This window comes from Palaemon carinicauda, chromosome 9 (assembly GCF_036898095.1).
Source record: "Palaemon carinicauda isolate YSFRI2023 chromosome 9, ASM3689809v2, whole genome shotgun sequence".
Lineage (NCBI taxonomy): Eukaryota > Metazoa > Arthropoda > Malacostraca > Decapoda > Palaemonidae > Palaemon > Palaemon carinicauda.
Genome location: NC_090733.1, coordinates 128,322,329 through 128,338,199, shown reverse-complemented (window position 1 = coordinate 128,338,199; position 15,871 = coordinate 128,322,329). Strand labels below are relative to the sequence as shown.

The 15,871-nt window shown below is 37.7% G+C and overlaps 1 protein-coding gene across 2 annotated transcripts in view; it reads left to right on the top strand.

Moving 5' to 3' along the window:
- The window catches only part of LOC137647140 (kelch domain-containing protein 2-like), a 65,405-nt gene that overhangs the window by 34,709 nt on the left and 14,825 nt on the right, over window positions 1-15,871 (top strand). The window contains exon 8 of one of the 2 annotated variants that reach the window (XM_068380410.1): window positions 2,851-3,047. In XM_068380410.1, the coding sequence (XP_068236511.1) occupies window positions 2,851-3,047 (197 nt within the window). Of the gene's footprint in view, window positions 1-1,150; window positions 1,312-2,850; window positions 3,048-15,871 lie in introns of both variants that reach the window. The other variant, XM_068380411.1, reaches the window with a different exon arrangement.

Below are 15,871 nucleotides of genomic sequence, written 5' to 3'. Positions count from 1 at the left end.
TATTGAATTCCAAGTATATTACAAGGCATTCCAAGATAGGGCTGGTGGAAGGGTTATATCCATATACTGTGGTAATATATTTACAGGTAATGTGAAATTAAATCTATATAAACTTTACTAGTGCAAACACTTTCAGCTTTTTGAAAGCTTTGAATACTTTCTGGTACTGTATATGGATTTGAATAATGTATGGTGATAGTTTTTTCTTGACAACTCCATTTATGAATGGCTGAGAATAGCCATCATAGGGAGAGATATCTTTTAATTATTTCCAAAAGAAAATTTTTACAATTTTACAGTCTTAACATTGATACTGAAGATGCTCAGAAAATTTCAATAATTCATCATTGAAAGAGACTTGCCTAGCAATACTGGGAAAACCTAGTGCATGAATACCTTTCTTTGAAAGGGACTTGCTTAGCAATGCATAAGACCTGAAAAACCTTTATGCATGAGCACCATGGCAGAAATAATCTCCATTAAAGGAAGAGTCGTTAATGATGGAGTGAACAAAACAAGTTTTATATGGAGTAGCAAAGACAAGAGATTGGGCGTCTGACCACAGTTGCAGGGAACTCGCCCTTCAGGGGAACAAGAAAATATTTTTTTGTATGTTTACAGTCATTCATCTTGATCATAAATATAAATCCGTATAAGGATATGTTTTATATGTATACATGTCTGTTGATTGCCCCATGTATCCCAAAATTCTTATAGTGTAATGGCTAATTACCATGTTAATGCACTCTTGGATTAGTTTCAACTTTATCTTGGAATTACTTTTTATGCATTTTCTTTTTCGTCCACGAAAAGTGATGACAATCATTTTGCTGTTAACTTCATGATGTGTTGTCTTTGGTTTTTGCATTTGTAGAATTAAATGTTGATCCTGTACTAATTATTTTTTCTAGTTGGAAGCTGATTACATTTTGCTTTATCAACGCTTTTTGTGCTAGGGTTACAGTAACTTAATTGATGGTTTTTGCTTTTATTTGTACAAAATAGGTCTCCAATAAGCAACCCAATCTTACCAGCTACATAAATTGGCCCTCATATTAATTACATAAAGTAGCCCTCCTATTAAGAGATTAGTGTACACCCACCTCATATGTTCCAATAAATGTCTTACCTTCCTAATATCCTTGTCCAGAAGATGTATGGATCTTGAATTTGGAAAAAGAACGTTGGGAGCAGTTCCATCATAAGGATGCAAAACCTGCGCTGTGGCACACCTCTGGCGTAGCTTTTCCTGGAGAGGTGTTCTACTATGGAGGCTTGAGGAACAATATTCTGGATTATTCTGTGCCTAAGGTATGTTAATTATCATATTTGTATGTGAATAGTAGAACTCCAGCTCCAGGTAAAGTTACACATGCTTTATCCATCACTAATTTATTGGATCAAGCAGAATTATTCAATTAATTAATCAATTTTTGTGACACCCAAGGGATGCATAAGTTAGGGCCTTGATGAATTTTCAGCACAGATGTCTGTCCTTTGTCATTTCCTGCATGTTATCCCAACATTCCTCACCTACTTCCATTCTCATTAGGAATTTTAATGTCTCCATCATTGATCCCACCTTGCTGTTGTATTGCTATTTTAGTTTCTTTTAATGCAAACCATATTTTTTTCTTTTATATCAACTTAGCATTGCACCTAACAATCTTATGATTGAAAATGGATTGTTGTTCTGTATGGTGCTGTAGCTGTATTTAAGACAAAGTTGTCAGTTAGTGAATTGTATCTTATTCAGAATATTTTTACTATTTGTGCAGTCATCTCAAATGTTGTTTGTAATGATTTAGTTTGTAAGACAAGTACTGTATTTCCCATGTCATAAGACGCGCCTTTATTCCTGAAAAATGCCTCCTCAAATGTCCAACTTATCACATACAAGCACTCAAACTCACAAGACCTAAAATATAAACCTACAATTATCATTCATATTTGATAAATTCTTTTATTTTTATATTGCACTTCATTTAATGAATTACAGTAGCAAATTATGTGTTTGTTTTGGTAATCAGCTGATGACTTGCCAATTTGCTTCTACAAGCAAACATCCAACTAGTGGTCTTGTAGCAGACAACGCTATGACACATTAGTTGTTTATGCAGTATATACTGTATATATTTTCTCTTAATTTGTAATAAAGCAATATTTTGATAACGGCTTTGTTGCCCGAGTTCTGAAATAATATAAACAGACAGTTGCTGAATACGACCTTGAAAAAAATAAAACATCTCACTGTTAGTTGAGTGCAGTATTACCAGGTTAGCAGAAAAGTAACTAGACATAGTCACATATGCAGTAGCAAAAGTATTCCACGTAAAAGAATTTCTAGATTTCTTTAATCAATAATTACATTTTGTGTGAAAATTTGTAGGCTAAATGAGGAATTTGGGAAAGATAACTGGAATTTTACTTCTTTACCAAAATTTGATTAAGAACATTTGGGAAGACTACTTTCATGTAAACAGCATTTAAAATGTAGTTGTGTTGGAAACTATGACTGGTTTAGTGGTTTCTTATATGAATATGTAATAAAATTGGGATAATCGGCATACAGCTAATTAATATTAACTTAACCATTTCATAGTGCAATCAAAAGAAGAAAAGTTACTGTGCCAGACAAAAATCACACTAGAGTTGCTGACTAGGAATTGTTGCTAAGAAGCTTTTAAAATCCTCATTTTTTTTTTCTAAAGCTGCCTTGCTAATTTAAGGGTGCGTCTTACCACTTGTAGCGTCTTATGGCACGGGAAATACGGTATTTAAATTTTAAAAAGCTTAATTTTCCTTTTTATTCAAGTGATATTAGCGTATGTTATTTAAACTTGCTAACAGATGACTGCTGGTTAATGAGACTGGAGCAAGAACCTTGTTTTGATGGAAACTGTAGAGTAGAATGGGAAGAAGTCCCCTTGACATATGATCATGGTTTGCCAAGATGTTCACACAAATCTGCTATCATGCCTCCTGGAGACCTTTATATTCACTCAGGTCTCACACAACCTTTCTACATCATGATGGCGCTGTTGATTGTAAATACATTAGATAGTTTTCCATGATATAATGTTTCATTATTAATTTTGTTGCAGTTTCAGTGCTCTGTGTGTGTGTCATTACATAATTCTCTTATCCTATCTCTCCTCCTGTTAAATACAATAGCGAGGTCAATTTTTTAGTTTGGTGCGAGACCAAAGTTGTTTGTTTCTTCGCAACCCTATCAATCACATATTGTGCCTCAATTATGGTCTGAAATTTTCCCAGACTTAGTCTTTTATCTAATATATAGCAGAAGGAACATCATTCATACATTTGCAACCACCTGTGTTGACCAGGAGGAATCTTCCACCCCATTAACTTTCTTGATTCCGTACCACTGATTACAATTGAGTTTTCTCAGCTTTTTTTTTCCTGGTAATTGGTATAGTTATCCACCATCATGTATTTTCAACAGCAATCATTATTAAACAGTCTTATTTTGCTTTTTATGAATTCAGAACAACCCCCAATATTCATAAAATTCCCTATTTCTGTGGTGCAATTGTATTAAGATTGATGAGGCTCCTACTATGCATGCTCAAACCTTAGTGTGGTGCAACATCACAGAATGAACATCCCTGTGTGGCAGGTTGCCAGTTTTTTTTTCTCTCTTTTTTTACTGTTATTCGTGTGAATTCATCCTTGTTAACTTTACTTAACAGTACCTAACTATATTTTTACCTTCAGTTATTTGGTGACTTGTTAATGCCTTTTCATTCTTTATTTCAAATTACTAACATTTATTTTCTGTGTATGCTTAGTTTAGCTTTTGCTAGTGATGTGCATTTTTGTAACGTGTTTTTTTCTTTGATTATGTAGTGTGATTGGGTCAGTTTTAGAGTTGTTATATTGCAATCATTAAGGTATTTTTGTTTGCTGTATTTACCATGGTTTTGCACCTTACCATGCCTCAGCATACATGTTAGGGTTTGCTTGGCTGTGCTTGTACCTCTTTTGTGTCTTGAGGAAGGATCCTCACCTTGTGTGAACGTCTTTTTGAGGGTAGCAGTGTTTTTGGGAGCAAGTGTTTAATGTGTATAGGAATTTAAAGTACTCCAGTGGTATCTTTGCTCATAGAAGAGGTCTTATGAACTTCTAGGATCCATGTCTTGTATTTGGGCTTCTGCTGATTATTTTCTGGTTGGCCGTGCTTCTGTGTCTCTTCCTGTTCCCTCTATTAAGAAATGCATTTTATAGGAATTTATCTTATCCATCAACAGCTACCATCTCCTTGACAGGAGTTAGGTGTGAATTCTTTGTTTTTTTTTTAACATATTTAATCAGGTTTTTCATAAAAACCCATTAATCATACAGAGTGCAGTAACAAACCACCATACAAATTAGGTCTGTCCAAAGAGTGCGTCTGGAAGCTGGAAAGTTTGCTACTCCAGTGTCAATATTTTTAGACAACTGGCAACTCGCCCACAACTCCCAACCCCTCACTGTTTTCCATCAACTGATCCTGCTATTGCTAGCCAACTAGGCTAGGAATGTAACAAAAAGTCTTACATGTAGATATTAATTTAATCAGTATTATAAAATCTAATTATTGATTTTCTTCATATTTTACCAACAATTTCAAGTTCTTTTCAAATTTTTAGTCAGCTCAATGGTCTAACTCCAGCATGTGTCTACGTATACAGTACTAATTGACGTAAACAACAGCCGTATCAAGAATTCCAACTGCTATTTGTTCTCTATATGTGAAATACTTTTAAAAAGGGGCAGATTTGCACGGCATTTTATTTCACTTGCTTTTAACAACCTCCAATTCAAGGTTATTTCTTGTATTATTAAGCATTTTCACTGCATTTATACAGTTGGCCCTCCTTATTTGGGGGATTGCTATTTGAGGATTCGGTCATTCACAATACAGAAAACCGTATACAGGTAGTCGTTGACTAACGACCTATGTGACTTACAATTGTTTGACTTTACCTCATCTTTATTTTAGTGTGATGACATCTTAAGTCTGTCAGAAATAGTACACTAATAGGACAAATATTTCCTTAGAAATAATCTATTTTCTTTTGTAAAATTGAACTAATATCTCTTGGTAAATCAGTATTTTCTTGTATTGAGGATAATTATACTGTATGCATTTTAAATAAAAAATTGATTAAGAAAAGTTTGATCTGTCGGGTTCATTCTTATATCTGGCCAAAAGGGAATGGGCAAAACGAGCGATGTCCTTTCAATAGGTATCAATTGATATTAGTAGTACCATAATTGAAATATCGAGTAATGATACAAAATATTTCATGGGTCTGTATTGATTATGTACTGTACTACTCAGCGTAAATTTGACTCTACAATTAGAACAGAATCTGATATTTTACACGTTTAATTTCATTTGTTTCGTCGCTGATAGTAGATTTATTTGTCTAATGTGTACATATTTTGCTAGCCATTATTTGCCAAGTTCACTTCTCAAATTTTTGATGTCTCACAGGATTATAATACAGGAGAGGGGGTTCCCAGCCCCCTCGTCCTCGTGCTGCCTCCAACAATCTTCTTGCCACACTGATCACTTGCAATTCCAACAAAATTTTCTTTCACTCCTCCTCTAAATTTCCAGTTTCTTTTACTTTCATTTCATCATATGCCATTTTCAACTTTTCTTGATATTTACTTTTTACCCCCAGTTTTATTAGCTCTTCAACCCTCACTAGCTCCCTTTTACATCCTATATTCCCCCACTCTTTTGCTACAACTAATTTTCCTTCCACCAAAAAATGATTAGACATACTGTTAGCCATACCCCTAAACACGTGCACGTCTTTCAATCTTCCAAACATTCTTTTAGTTATATTATGTTTAGAGAAGTATGAAAGATTATAGAGAGAAAAATGTGGAAGTAAAGCGCAAGGTAAGCGAGGCAAAGAGGGCTGCTGACCTGAGGTGGGGTCAGGGATTGGGTCGTTCATATGAAGAGAATAAGAAGTTTTGGAAAGAAGTGAAGAGTAAGAAAGGCTGGTTCAAGAATTGAAGAGACAGTGAAAGATGGAAATGGAAGGTTGTTAAAAGGAGAGGAGGCAAGGAAAAGGTGGGCGGAATATTTAGCAAGTTTATTGAATGTTGAGGATAATAGGGAGGCAGATATAATTACTGTTGGAGGTGTTGAGGTGCCGGTGATGGGAGATGAGAATGAGAGAGATTACAAGAGAGAAAGTGAGGAGAGCACTAGATGAAACGAGAGTAGGAAAAGCATCTGGTATGGATGGTGTGAGAGCTGAGATGTTGAAGGAAGGGGGTGTGACTGTACTTGAATGGTTGTTGAGATTGTTTAATATGTGTTTTGTGTTGTCAATGGTACCAGTAGATTGGGTTTGTGTGGGTATTGTACCACTATACAGTATAAGGGTAAGGGAGATGTGCATGAGTTTTGTTATTCTAGGGGTATTAGTTTGTTGAGTGTAGTTGGAAAAGTGTATGGTAGAGTACTGATTAATAGGATTAAGGATAAAACAGAGAATGCAATCTTAGAAGTACAGGGTGGTTTTAGAAGAGGTAGGAGTTGTATGAATCAGATTTTTACAGTTAGGCAGATATACGAGAAATATTTAGCAAAAGGTAAGGAGGTGTATGTTGTGTTTATGGATCTGGAGAAAGCATATGATAGAGTTGATAGGGAAGCAATGTGGAATGTGATGAGGTTATATGGAGTTGGTGGAAGGTTGTTGCAAGCAGTGAAAAGTTTCTACAAAGGTAGTAAAGCATGTGTTAGGATAGGAAATGAAGTGAGCGATTGGTTTCCAGTGAGAGTGGGACTGAGACAGGGATGTGTGATGTCGCCGTGGTTGTTTAACTTATATGTTGATGGAATGGTGAGACAGGTGAATGCTCGAGTGCTTGGACGGGGATTGAAACTGGTAGACGAGAATGACCATGAATAGGAGGTAAATCAGTTGTTGTTTGCGGATGATACTGTACTGGTTGCAGACACGGAAGAGAACCTTAGCCGATTAGTGACAAAATTTGAAAGGGTGTGTGAGAGAAGGAAGTTGAGAGTTAATGTGGGTTATGTACGAGAAGGGAAGGTTGTGCGAGGTTCAGTGTCATGTTGAATGGAGAGTTACTTGAGGAGGTGGATCAGTTTAAGAACTTGTGGTCTGTTGTTGCTGCAAATGGTGGAGGGGAAGCAGATGTACGTCAGAGAGTGAATGAAGGATGCAAAGTGTTGGGGGCAGTTTAGGGAGTAGGGAAAAATAGAGGGTTGGGCATGAATGTAAAGAGAGTTCTATATGAGAAAGTGATCGTACCAACTGTGATTTATGGATTGGAGTTGTGGGGAATGAAAGTGACGGAGAGACAGAAATTGAATGTGTTTGAGATGAAGTGTCTAAGGAGTATGGCTTGTGTATCTCGAGTAGATAGGGTTAGGAACGAAGTAGTGAGGGTGAGAAAGGGTGTAAGAAATGAGTTAGCAGCTAGAGTGGATATGAATGTCTTGAGGTATTTTGGCCATGTTGAGAGAATGGAAAATGGCTGTCTGCTAAAGAAGGTGATGAATGCAAGAGTTGATGGGAGAAGTACAAGAGGAAAGCTAAGGTTTGGGTGGATGGATGGAGTGAAGAAAGCTCTGGGTGATAGGAGGATAGGAATGAATGGTGAGAGATTGTGACGCAGTTCTGGTAGGCCCTGCTGTTTCCTCCGGTGCCTTGGGATGACCGCTGAGGTAGCAGCAGTAGGGGATTCAGCTTTATGAAGCTTCATCTGTGGTGGATAACGGGGGAGGGTGGGCTGTGGCACCCTAGCAGTACCAGCCAAACTCGGTAGAGTCCCTTGTCAGGCTGGGAGGAACGTAGAGAAGAGATGTCCCCTCTTTTGTTTCATTTGTTTGATGTCGGCTACCCCCCAAAATTGGGGGAAGTTCCTTGGTATATGTGTGTACTTCTCAAGTCTGGTGACGTCATAGTTCTGGCGGAAGGTAAGCTGGTAAATTAAGTGATTTCCTATTAGTATTCCCATTATTGAAAAATTGTGTAACGATACCAAGAATATCCAATGTCTAAAGAAATATGAAGATTTAATGATGAAGTAAAAATTTGAATACTGTATGAAGCTTTAAAAATTAATTACCCATTTAGAGAGAGAGAGAGAGAGAGAGAGAGAGAGAGAGAGAGAGAGAGAGAGAGAGAGAGAGAGAGAGAGAGAGAGAGAGAACTCCCGTATATACTAGCGTATCATGAGAGTTAAGAAGTGAAAACATAGTAAGTTGTAATCTTTTCATAACTTATAGACTCTTCCGTCTATGGTTTCCAAATCGGCTGACTAGGGCAAACTACCGAAAGATGTTTTTATTTCGTAAAAAAGAAATTTAATTTAGAATACTAACTTAGTTTTATATGAAATACTTCTCTCATATTCTATTTACAGTACTGTTATTTGCATATACAGTAGAGAAGTTTTACCGGAATTTCATCTGTGTTGCCAATGCACGATGACTTATAATTTTCATCTCTGGTGCTTTATTATACATACATACATATACCAAGGCACTTCCCCCAATTTTGGGGGTAGCCGACATCAACAAATGAAACAAAAACAAAAAAGGGGACCTCTACTCCCTCCCAGCCTTATAAAGCTTAGAAAATTAATCATTATATCGTGTTATAACAAAACTATTTTTTCGGCTTTCAGACACTTTGCCTTGTTATCTATAGGTAGTAGGTTGGCCAGGGCACCAGCCACCCATTGAGATACTACCACTAGAGAGTTATTGGATTCTTTGACTGGCCAAACAGTAATGTATTGGATCCCTCTTTCTGGTTACGGCTTATTTTTTCTTTGCCTACACATACACCGAATAGTCTGACCTATTCTTTATAGATTCTTGTCTTTCCTCGTATAGCTGACAACAATGAGATTACCAAATACTTCTTCACCCAAGGGGTTAATCACTGTACTGTAATTGTTCAGTGTACTTTCCTCTTGGTAAGGGTAGAAGAGACTCTTTAGCTATGGTAAGCAGCTCTTCCAGGAGGACACTCCAAAATTAAACCATTGTTCTCCAGTCTAGGGTAGTGCCATAGCCTTTGTACCATGGTCTTCCACTGTCTTGGGTTAGAGTTCTCTTGCTTGAGGGTACACTCGGGCACACTATTCTATCTTACTTTTTTTCTCTTCTTTTTTTTTTTTTTTTGAAATGGTGTGTTGGTCAGGTTTAATAGAAGGGCCATGGATGCATGGTGGTTTATCAAGAGGTTTTCTTTTCCTTAACTGATTCTTTTTCTTCTCAAAACCCTGGAGGGTATTTAGCCTTGCATGGTGTATCGACTCCTCCATGTTGACCAGTTTTTCCGACTATTTTCTATAGTCTATGGGGTTAATCAATCACTTTATTTATATTTCTGTACATATTGTTTTTGTTATAATTCTTGTTAATCTAGTTTTTAAGAATGATGTCTCTTTTTTATTACCATTAATTCTTATGCTGTCTGGAGACATTGAGCGAAATTGGGACCAGAACGTCCTAGATTTCGTCAATGTTGTCAAGTGTATTGCAATATTCGTGGTCTTCATGCAAATATTCAAGACCTTACAGTTGTGTCCAGACAGTATGATATTCTTTTGTGCTCAGAAACTTTGGTTTCTAATATGAGGCACTCCTCTGAGCTTCTTATAACTGGTTTTAAGAAACCAATAATGTTGGAACGTGATGCCTTCCCTAGGGCCAGGGGAATGGTGGTGTATATCAGGACTGAGTACCCTGCTTCTCATAAGTCCTGCTATGAATGTTGGTGTCATGAGATTCAGGTAATAAAAGTTTGTGGCAGGCATAACAACTTTTATATGTGTTCGATCTACCGGAATCCAGACATGGATGATTCTATCTTTGATTGTCTTCTTACCATTATGGCTAAGATACAAGAAGGTGATGGAAAGGCTTCTTTTGTCTTTGTTGGTGATTTCAATGCTCACCGATTGCCATGGCTTAAGAGCTTTAGACTTTGCCTCAGAATCAGGCTGTGAGCAAATCATAAATGAAGGTACTCACAGGTCTGGTAATTGCTTGGTCCTCGTATACACCGACTCCCCTGGTGTTATAACAAGTAAGGTTAGTTCTTCAGTCGGGACATCTGATCATGCCTTGATTTTATTAGTATTGAAGACTGAGCAGCCTGTCCCTGATGTTTCATACTCTTGTAAAAGTTATATAAAATCTCAAGCAGATTGGAATGGGATTTTGCATGATCTTATGTGCTTGAATTGGTCACAATTATATAGTACTGTAGTGTTGATCCTGTTGTCCCTTTGAATGAGAATCTAGTCAACATAATTGATAGGCGTATCCCTTCTTGTGTGGTAAGGTACCGAGTGAAGGACAAACCTTGGTTCAATGATAAGTGTAGACGTGCTTATTTGGAGAAGCAGAAGGCCTATCATCTTTGGAAGGGTAACAGATCAGATTTTACTTGGAATAACTATACTCAGCTAAGAGCTTTTGCTCAGAGAGTTTATGCTTCAATTGAAAAGGAATACAATTTAACCATAAAAGAAACACTTTCTGGCACAACTTAGGAACATAAATGGGGGTCTACCCTTAAATCTGCACTCTTTGGGGTAGATGCAACAGTTCCTCCTTTACTTAAACCAGATGGCTCAGTCGCTCACTGTCCGAAGGAAAAGGCAACCCCTATTGGCTGATGTTTTTGACAGTAAATAGAGTAATGAAAAACTTGAACTTCCTCATTCCTGTTTTCTTGAGGCTAAACTAACTAGTTTAACTTTTCGATCCCGTGAAATTAAAGCTCTGGTTATGGACCTTGATGCTTATGGAGGTGTAGACCCAAATGGTGTTTTTCCTTTGTTTTTTATAAAGACAGCAGATTTCTTAGCTCCAAAGTTATTTGTTATTTTGCGCAAGTTAGCAAGGAGAGGAGCTTTTAGCACCTGTTGGAGAATTGGTAATTTTACTCCTCTATGTAAATGTGTTTGTGGTAGCTAAAGTCCAACTGATTACCGCCCTATTTCCATAACGCCCATATTATCTAAAGTTTTTTAACGTCTTCTGGCAAAACGTCTTAATAGATTTGATGAAAGTGATCATCTATTCCCTTGTTTGCAATTTGGTTTTTGTAAAGGCCTTGGAGCATGTGATGCCCTTCTTACAATCTCCAATGCTGTACAGAAATCCCTTGATTGCAGTCAAGAAGTTCATATGATTGGCCTTGATTATATTGCTGCCTTTGACCGTGTTAATCACGAGGCCCTTGTTTTCAAAGTCAAACATTTGGAAGTGGGTAGGTTGTTTCTTATCATTATTATGGATTTTTTAAGTAATAGATCTCAAAGAGTTGTTGTTGATGGGCACCATAGTGAGTATAGGAATGTGATATCTGGTGTTCCACAGGGTACTGTTCTTGGTCCATTACTTTTCATACTATATACACATGCCATGTGGTTTGGCCTAGAAAACAAGCTTTTTGCATATGCAGATGATGCTACTCTCTTTGCATCAATTCCATCCCCTGAATGTAGATTTGGGGTTGGTAAATCCCTTAATAGAGATGTAGCTAAAATTAGTACATGGTGCAAATCATGGGGTATGAAGCTCAAAGTATGATTGTAAGTAGGTCAAGGACAGTGGTTCCTCAACATCCGGATCTCGGTATTGATAATGTTTCTTTAACTTTGTATGACTCTTTTAAAATTTTAGGTGTGATTCTCGACAGCAAATTTACTTTTGAGATACACATTAGGTCTGTATCTTCTTCATTTGCACAAAAAATTGGCTTATTGAGAAAGTCTTTCAAGATTTTCGGTGATCAATCTATTCTGAAGAAGTGCTTTAATTCTTTCATTCTACCTTGTTTTGAGTATTGTTCTTCTGTGGGGTCTTCAGCTGCTGATTCTCATTTTAATTTATTGGACAGAAACTTACGGTCTATTAAATTTTGTATTCCTAATCTAGATATTAATGTTTGGCACCGTCGTTCAATTAGTTAATCATGCATGTTGCATAAGGTTTCCATAATTCTGACCATCCTTTACATTCAGATCTTCCTGGACAATTCCATCCTGTTCGTAATACTAGGCAGGCAGTTAATTCTAATAGCCAGGCCTTCTCCATCATGAGGCTCAATACTACACAGCATTCTAGAAGTTTTATTCCAGCTGTGACCAAGTTGCTGAATGATCTTCCTAATCGGGTAGTTGAATCAGTAGAACTTCCAGAGTTCAAAGTTGCAGCAAATGTTTTAATGTAGAACAGGCTGACATAAACCTTTTTATAGTTTATATATAATCTGTTTTGACGTTGTTACTGTTTGTAGAATGATTTATTGTTACTTTGTTCTCATCATTTATTTATTTCCTTATTTCCTTTCCTCACTGGGCTATTTTTTCCAGTTGGAGCCTTTGGGCTTATAGCATCTTGCTTTTCAAACTAGGGTTGTAGCTTGGCTAGTAATAATAATAATAATAATACAGTAGTATATTTGGCATTTACAATTACGCGATGTGCACATTTATAAGTTCTCACCAATTTTTTTTTTTTTGTTTCCTCTATTTGCGGACACGGATTTCCCCAATTCCAAGCAGAATAGCGGCCATGAACATTGTTTTCTCACCTTCAGCTACGGCATGTTGTGTATATTTGGTAGTATATTTTCTTTATCTTTTCTCCTAAGCGAATAAGGATATAATGTGAAAATACATCACTTATACTACTTAACTTTGTAACAACTATGGTCATTGTTCACTATCTTATGATGATTGAAATACGAGCAAGACAACTGCTATCTCATTCAATTGTTCATTAAAAAACATGGTTTTTATTTTGGTTGTTACTGTGGCTGAATGTGTTTACGCAATGATTAATATGTTACTTCTATCATTCTATTTAATTTTTTAACATAGATAACTAGAAGATGGGGTAAAGAAATGAAGTAAAGGAGGTTAGTCTATTGCAATTTGGTTTCTCAGAAAAGGAACTTCCCCCAAATTAACACAAGTACATTGTTCCATTATTCTTCAAAGGGTTGATTTATTGAAAAACAAGATTTTAAATATTTAACTTAGCCGGTGAATATATAATAGCTGAGCCTCCGGCGGCTCGACAGAAAAACACACAAAAACTCGCGAGCGATCGCTATGAAGGTTGCGGGTGTGCCCACTAGCGCCAACTATCGGCCAGATACCGCATATACATGTAAACAGACCCAATTTTTCTCTGTCGGTCTGATCAACAAGACGTACCATTACTCGCTGTTAACCTGGAGTTTTTTCAACAGTCTTGGTGAAGTACTTCCTTTTGGTTTGAGCTTTCGCAGTGCAGGTGTTTTATCTTCAACTTAAATCTTGAACTCGTTTTTGGATAGATTTCATTGTTGATGACTTTGGATTGTTTTTTGGACTTTCTTTGACTTTTAAATGGCCGACCCTTCCCTTAGTACGGAAGTGTGTTTTAGGCTTTTAGCAATTATTTTATCACGTTATAAATTGTTGTTGTTAATTATAGATTTTCCTCTATATATTTTATATCTCAACCGCCTTTATTAGGCCTCTTCGATTAGCTTTCCATTTATAATAAACATCAAGATAAATTTTAATGATTTGTTTATATGCGACCTTACCTATTCCTCCCCTAATCCGAGAGTAGGCGGTCCTAACTTGGAAACCGAAGTTAAACAACGTTGAGCCCTTTCAATCATAAATAACTTTTACAGAGCAAATGATTTAAAACTTATTAAATGAATATTTTTTAGTAGATATTTTATGAAAGATTTTCTTTGAATAGTCTTCGTACTGTTTCAAAGATGAACTAACGTTTAGTTTATTTATGCTACGCAGTTTGCGCTCTATCGTTACGATAGAGAGAGAGAGAATCACGGTTTCACTTTGCAGAAAGAGTAAATCGATTCTGACGTTTTGTTCATTCTTCTTTCAAACTTAAATGTTTTAAATACTAATTTAAAGGAACTTGTTAATTTTCAATTTCTTAGTCCCTTCAGTTTTTTTTTCCTTTGGTCAAATAACCTGTTTATTGACGAAAGGTAAATGGGCTTTTCTCTTCGGTGCGAAATCAAGAGAGAGAGAGAGAGAGAGAGAGAGAGACGGAGAGAGAGAGAGGAAGAGAGAACGTTCCGATCTTTATTCTCGTCCCAAGCGAGTAACGTTGTTCTCGAGTCAGTTTTTTTTTACTCTCGTCCCTAGTCTCTGTACGGGGAGAAAGGATAAAACGTTTTTAGTTTTTATTCTCGTCCCAAGGCACTGTACGGTGAGAGATTGAAAACGTAGTTTTGAATGAACTAGTGTTTAGTCTCCTCCCCTGCCACTGATCTTTTTATCTTAATATATGTTTACTGTTTTTTGCTTGTATTAATGTGCTCACATTATACGACTTATTTCGCAATTATAACCTTTTGATGAGGGTAGAATTGCGTGCTTCAGGTAGAAATCAGTTTTATTCATGCCTAATGTGAATTGTTGAAAAATTCGATTTCAGTGAAGTAAGTGCAAAACAGAAAATCGTAGTGATAAAGTGATAATTGCGCAAAGTGTTATCAGTGTTGCGACCGAGGGTTCGTCTGTTCGTGCCTGTCGTTCGCCTAGTCCGAGACCTCTTGCAAGCTCCCAAGCCCAGGGGAGAAGTAATGTCGTACGACTTATGGGTTTGAGAGGCCTTGATCAGCGAACAGACGTTCCCTCTATGGTTTCAGGCGTGTCTCATCAAGACCGCCCCTACCATAAGACGAGCGAGACGTTTTTCTCCTCGTCATCCGAAGGCTTTTCGCGTAAGAAACCGTGGAGCAAGGTTTCAAGGCCCTTAAAGCGAAAGTCAGTCCTTTCAGGACAGGTCCAGCGTCCTGGTTGTAGCCATTGGGACAACTCTGACCCTATGCAGTCATCGGAAGACTGCTCGCCGCCTAAACAAAAGCGTAACACAGGCTCCGAGAGTCTTATTGTAGGCAAGGTTTTGCAGTCACAGACGTTACCCTCGTCTCTTACCGCACCCTTTCCCATTGATCCTAAATGGGTTGTACGGCAAGACATGCAGAATAAGCTTGCCTCTCTTATGGAGGACTATTCTGCTGAGCAGGTTCACGATGATCCTCGCCGCTTAGCTGATCGAGATCCTGGCCGTCAGCCGCCCAAACGAGCCTTTGCTCGTCCTGTTGACATTGACGTTACAAAGTCACGTCAATCGTGTTTTGTAGAGCCTCACTCGATGCAGTCCCGTGTTGACTCTCAGCCGCTTGTGGACGTTCAGCCACTGCCGCTTGCTCTTGTTGACGTTCAGGACGTTCTCCAACCAGCATAGTTGACTTGTTTTGACGTTGAGCGTCAAGCACCGCAGTCAAGAGTTGTTTTGACTGCTCAGTCTAGGCAGTCAAGGCAGTCTCGAGTTGACGTCGAGCGTCCTCCCGCACCTGTTGTTGTTGCTGGTCAGTCCTTTAAGCAGTTACATGACATAGCGTCCTTGACTGCTACTGTTGCTCCTTTGCGTGTGGACTCTGCTTGTCAAGCATTGCCACCACGGCAGGTCTCTTCCTTGCTTGAGACTCAGCAATTGTCGGACAAGGTTCCTTCAGATGAGGAAGTTGCTGATCCCCCTCCTACTGATATTCCCTTGAGGACTCTGTCAGACGGAGAGGAGCCTAAAGCTGCTCAGCCCTCTATGGACTTTAAATAAATCATGCTGATTTTTAAGGATCTTTGTCCGGATCTTTTTGTAACTGCTGCTCCTCGTTTGCCTAAACGTCAGAGTTTACACTAGGCCTAGCTACTTCGAAGCCGTTGTTTTCTAAGCTAGTGCTCTCTCGCTCTTCTAAGAGAGCTTTACGTTTCCTAGGCGACTGGTTAATCACCAGGA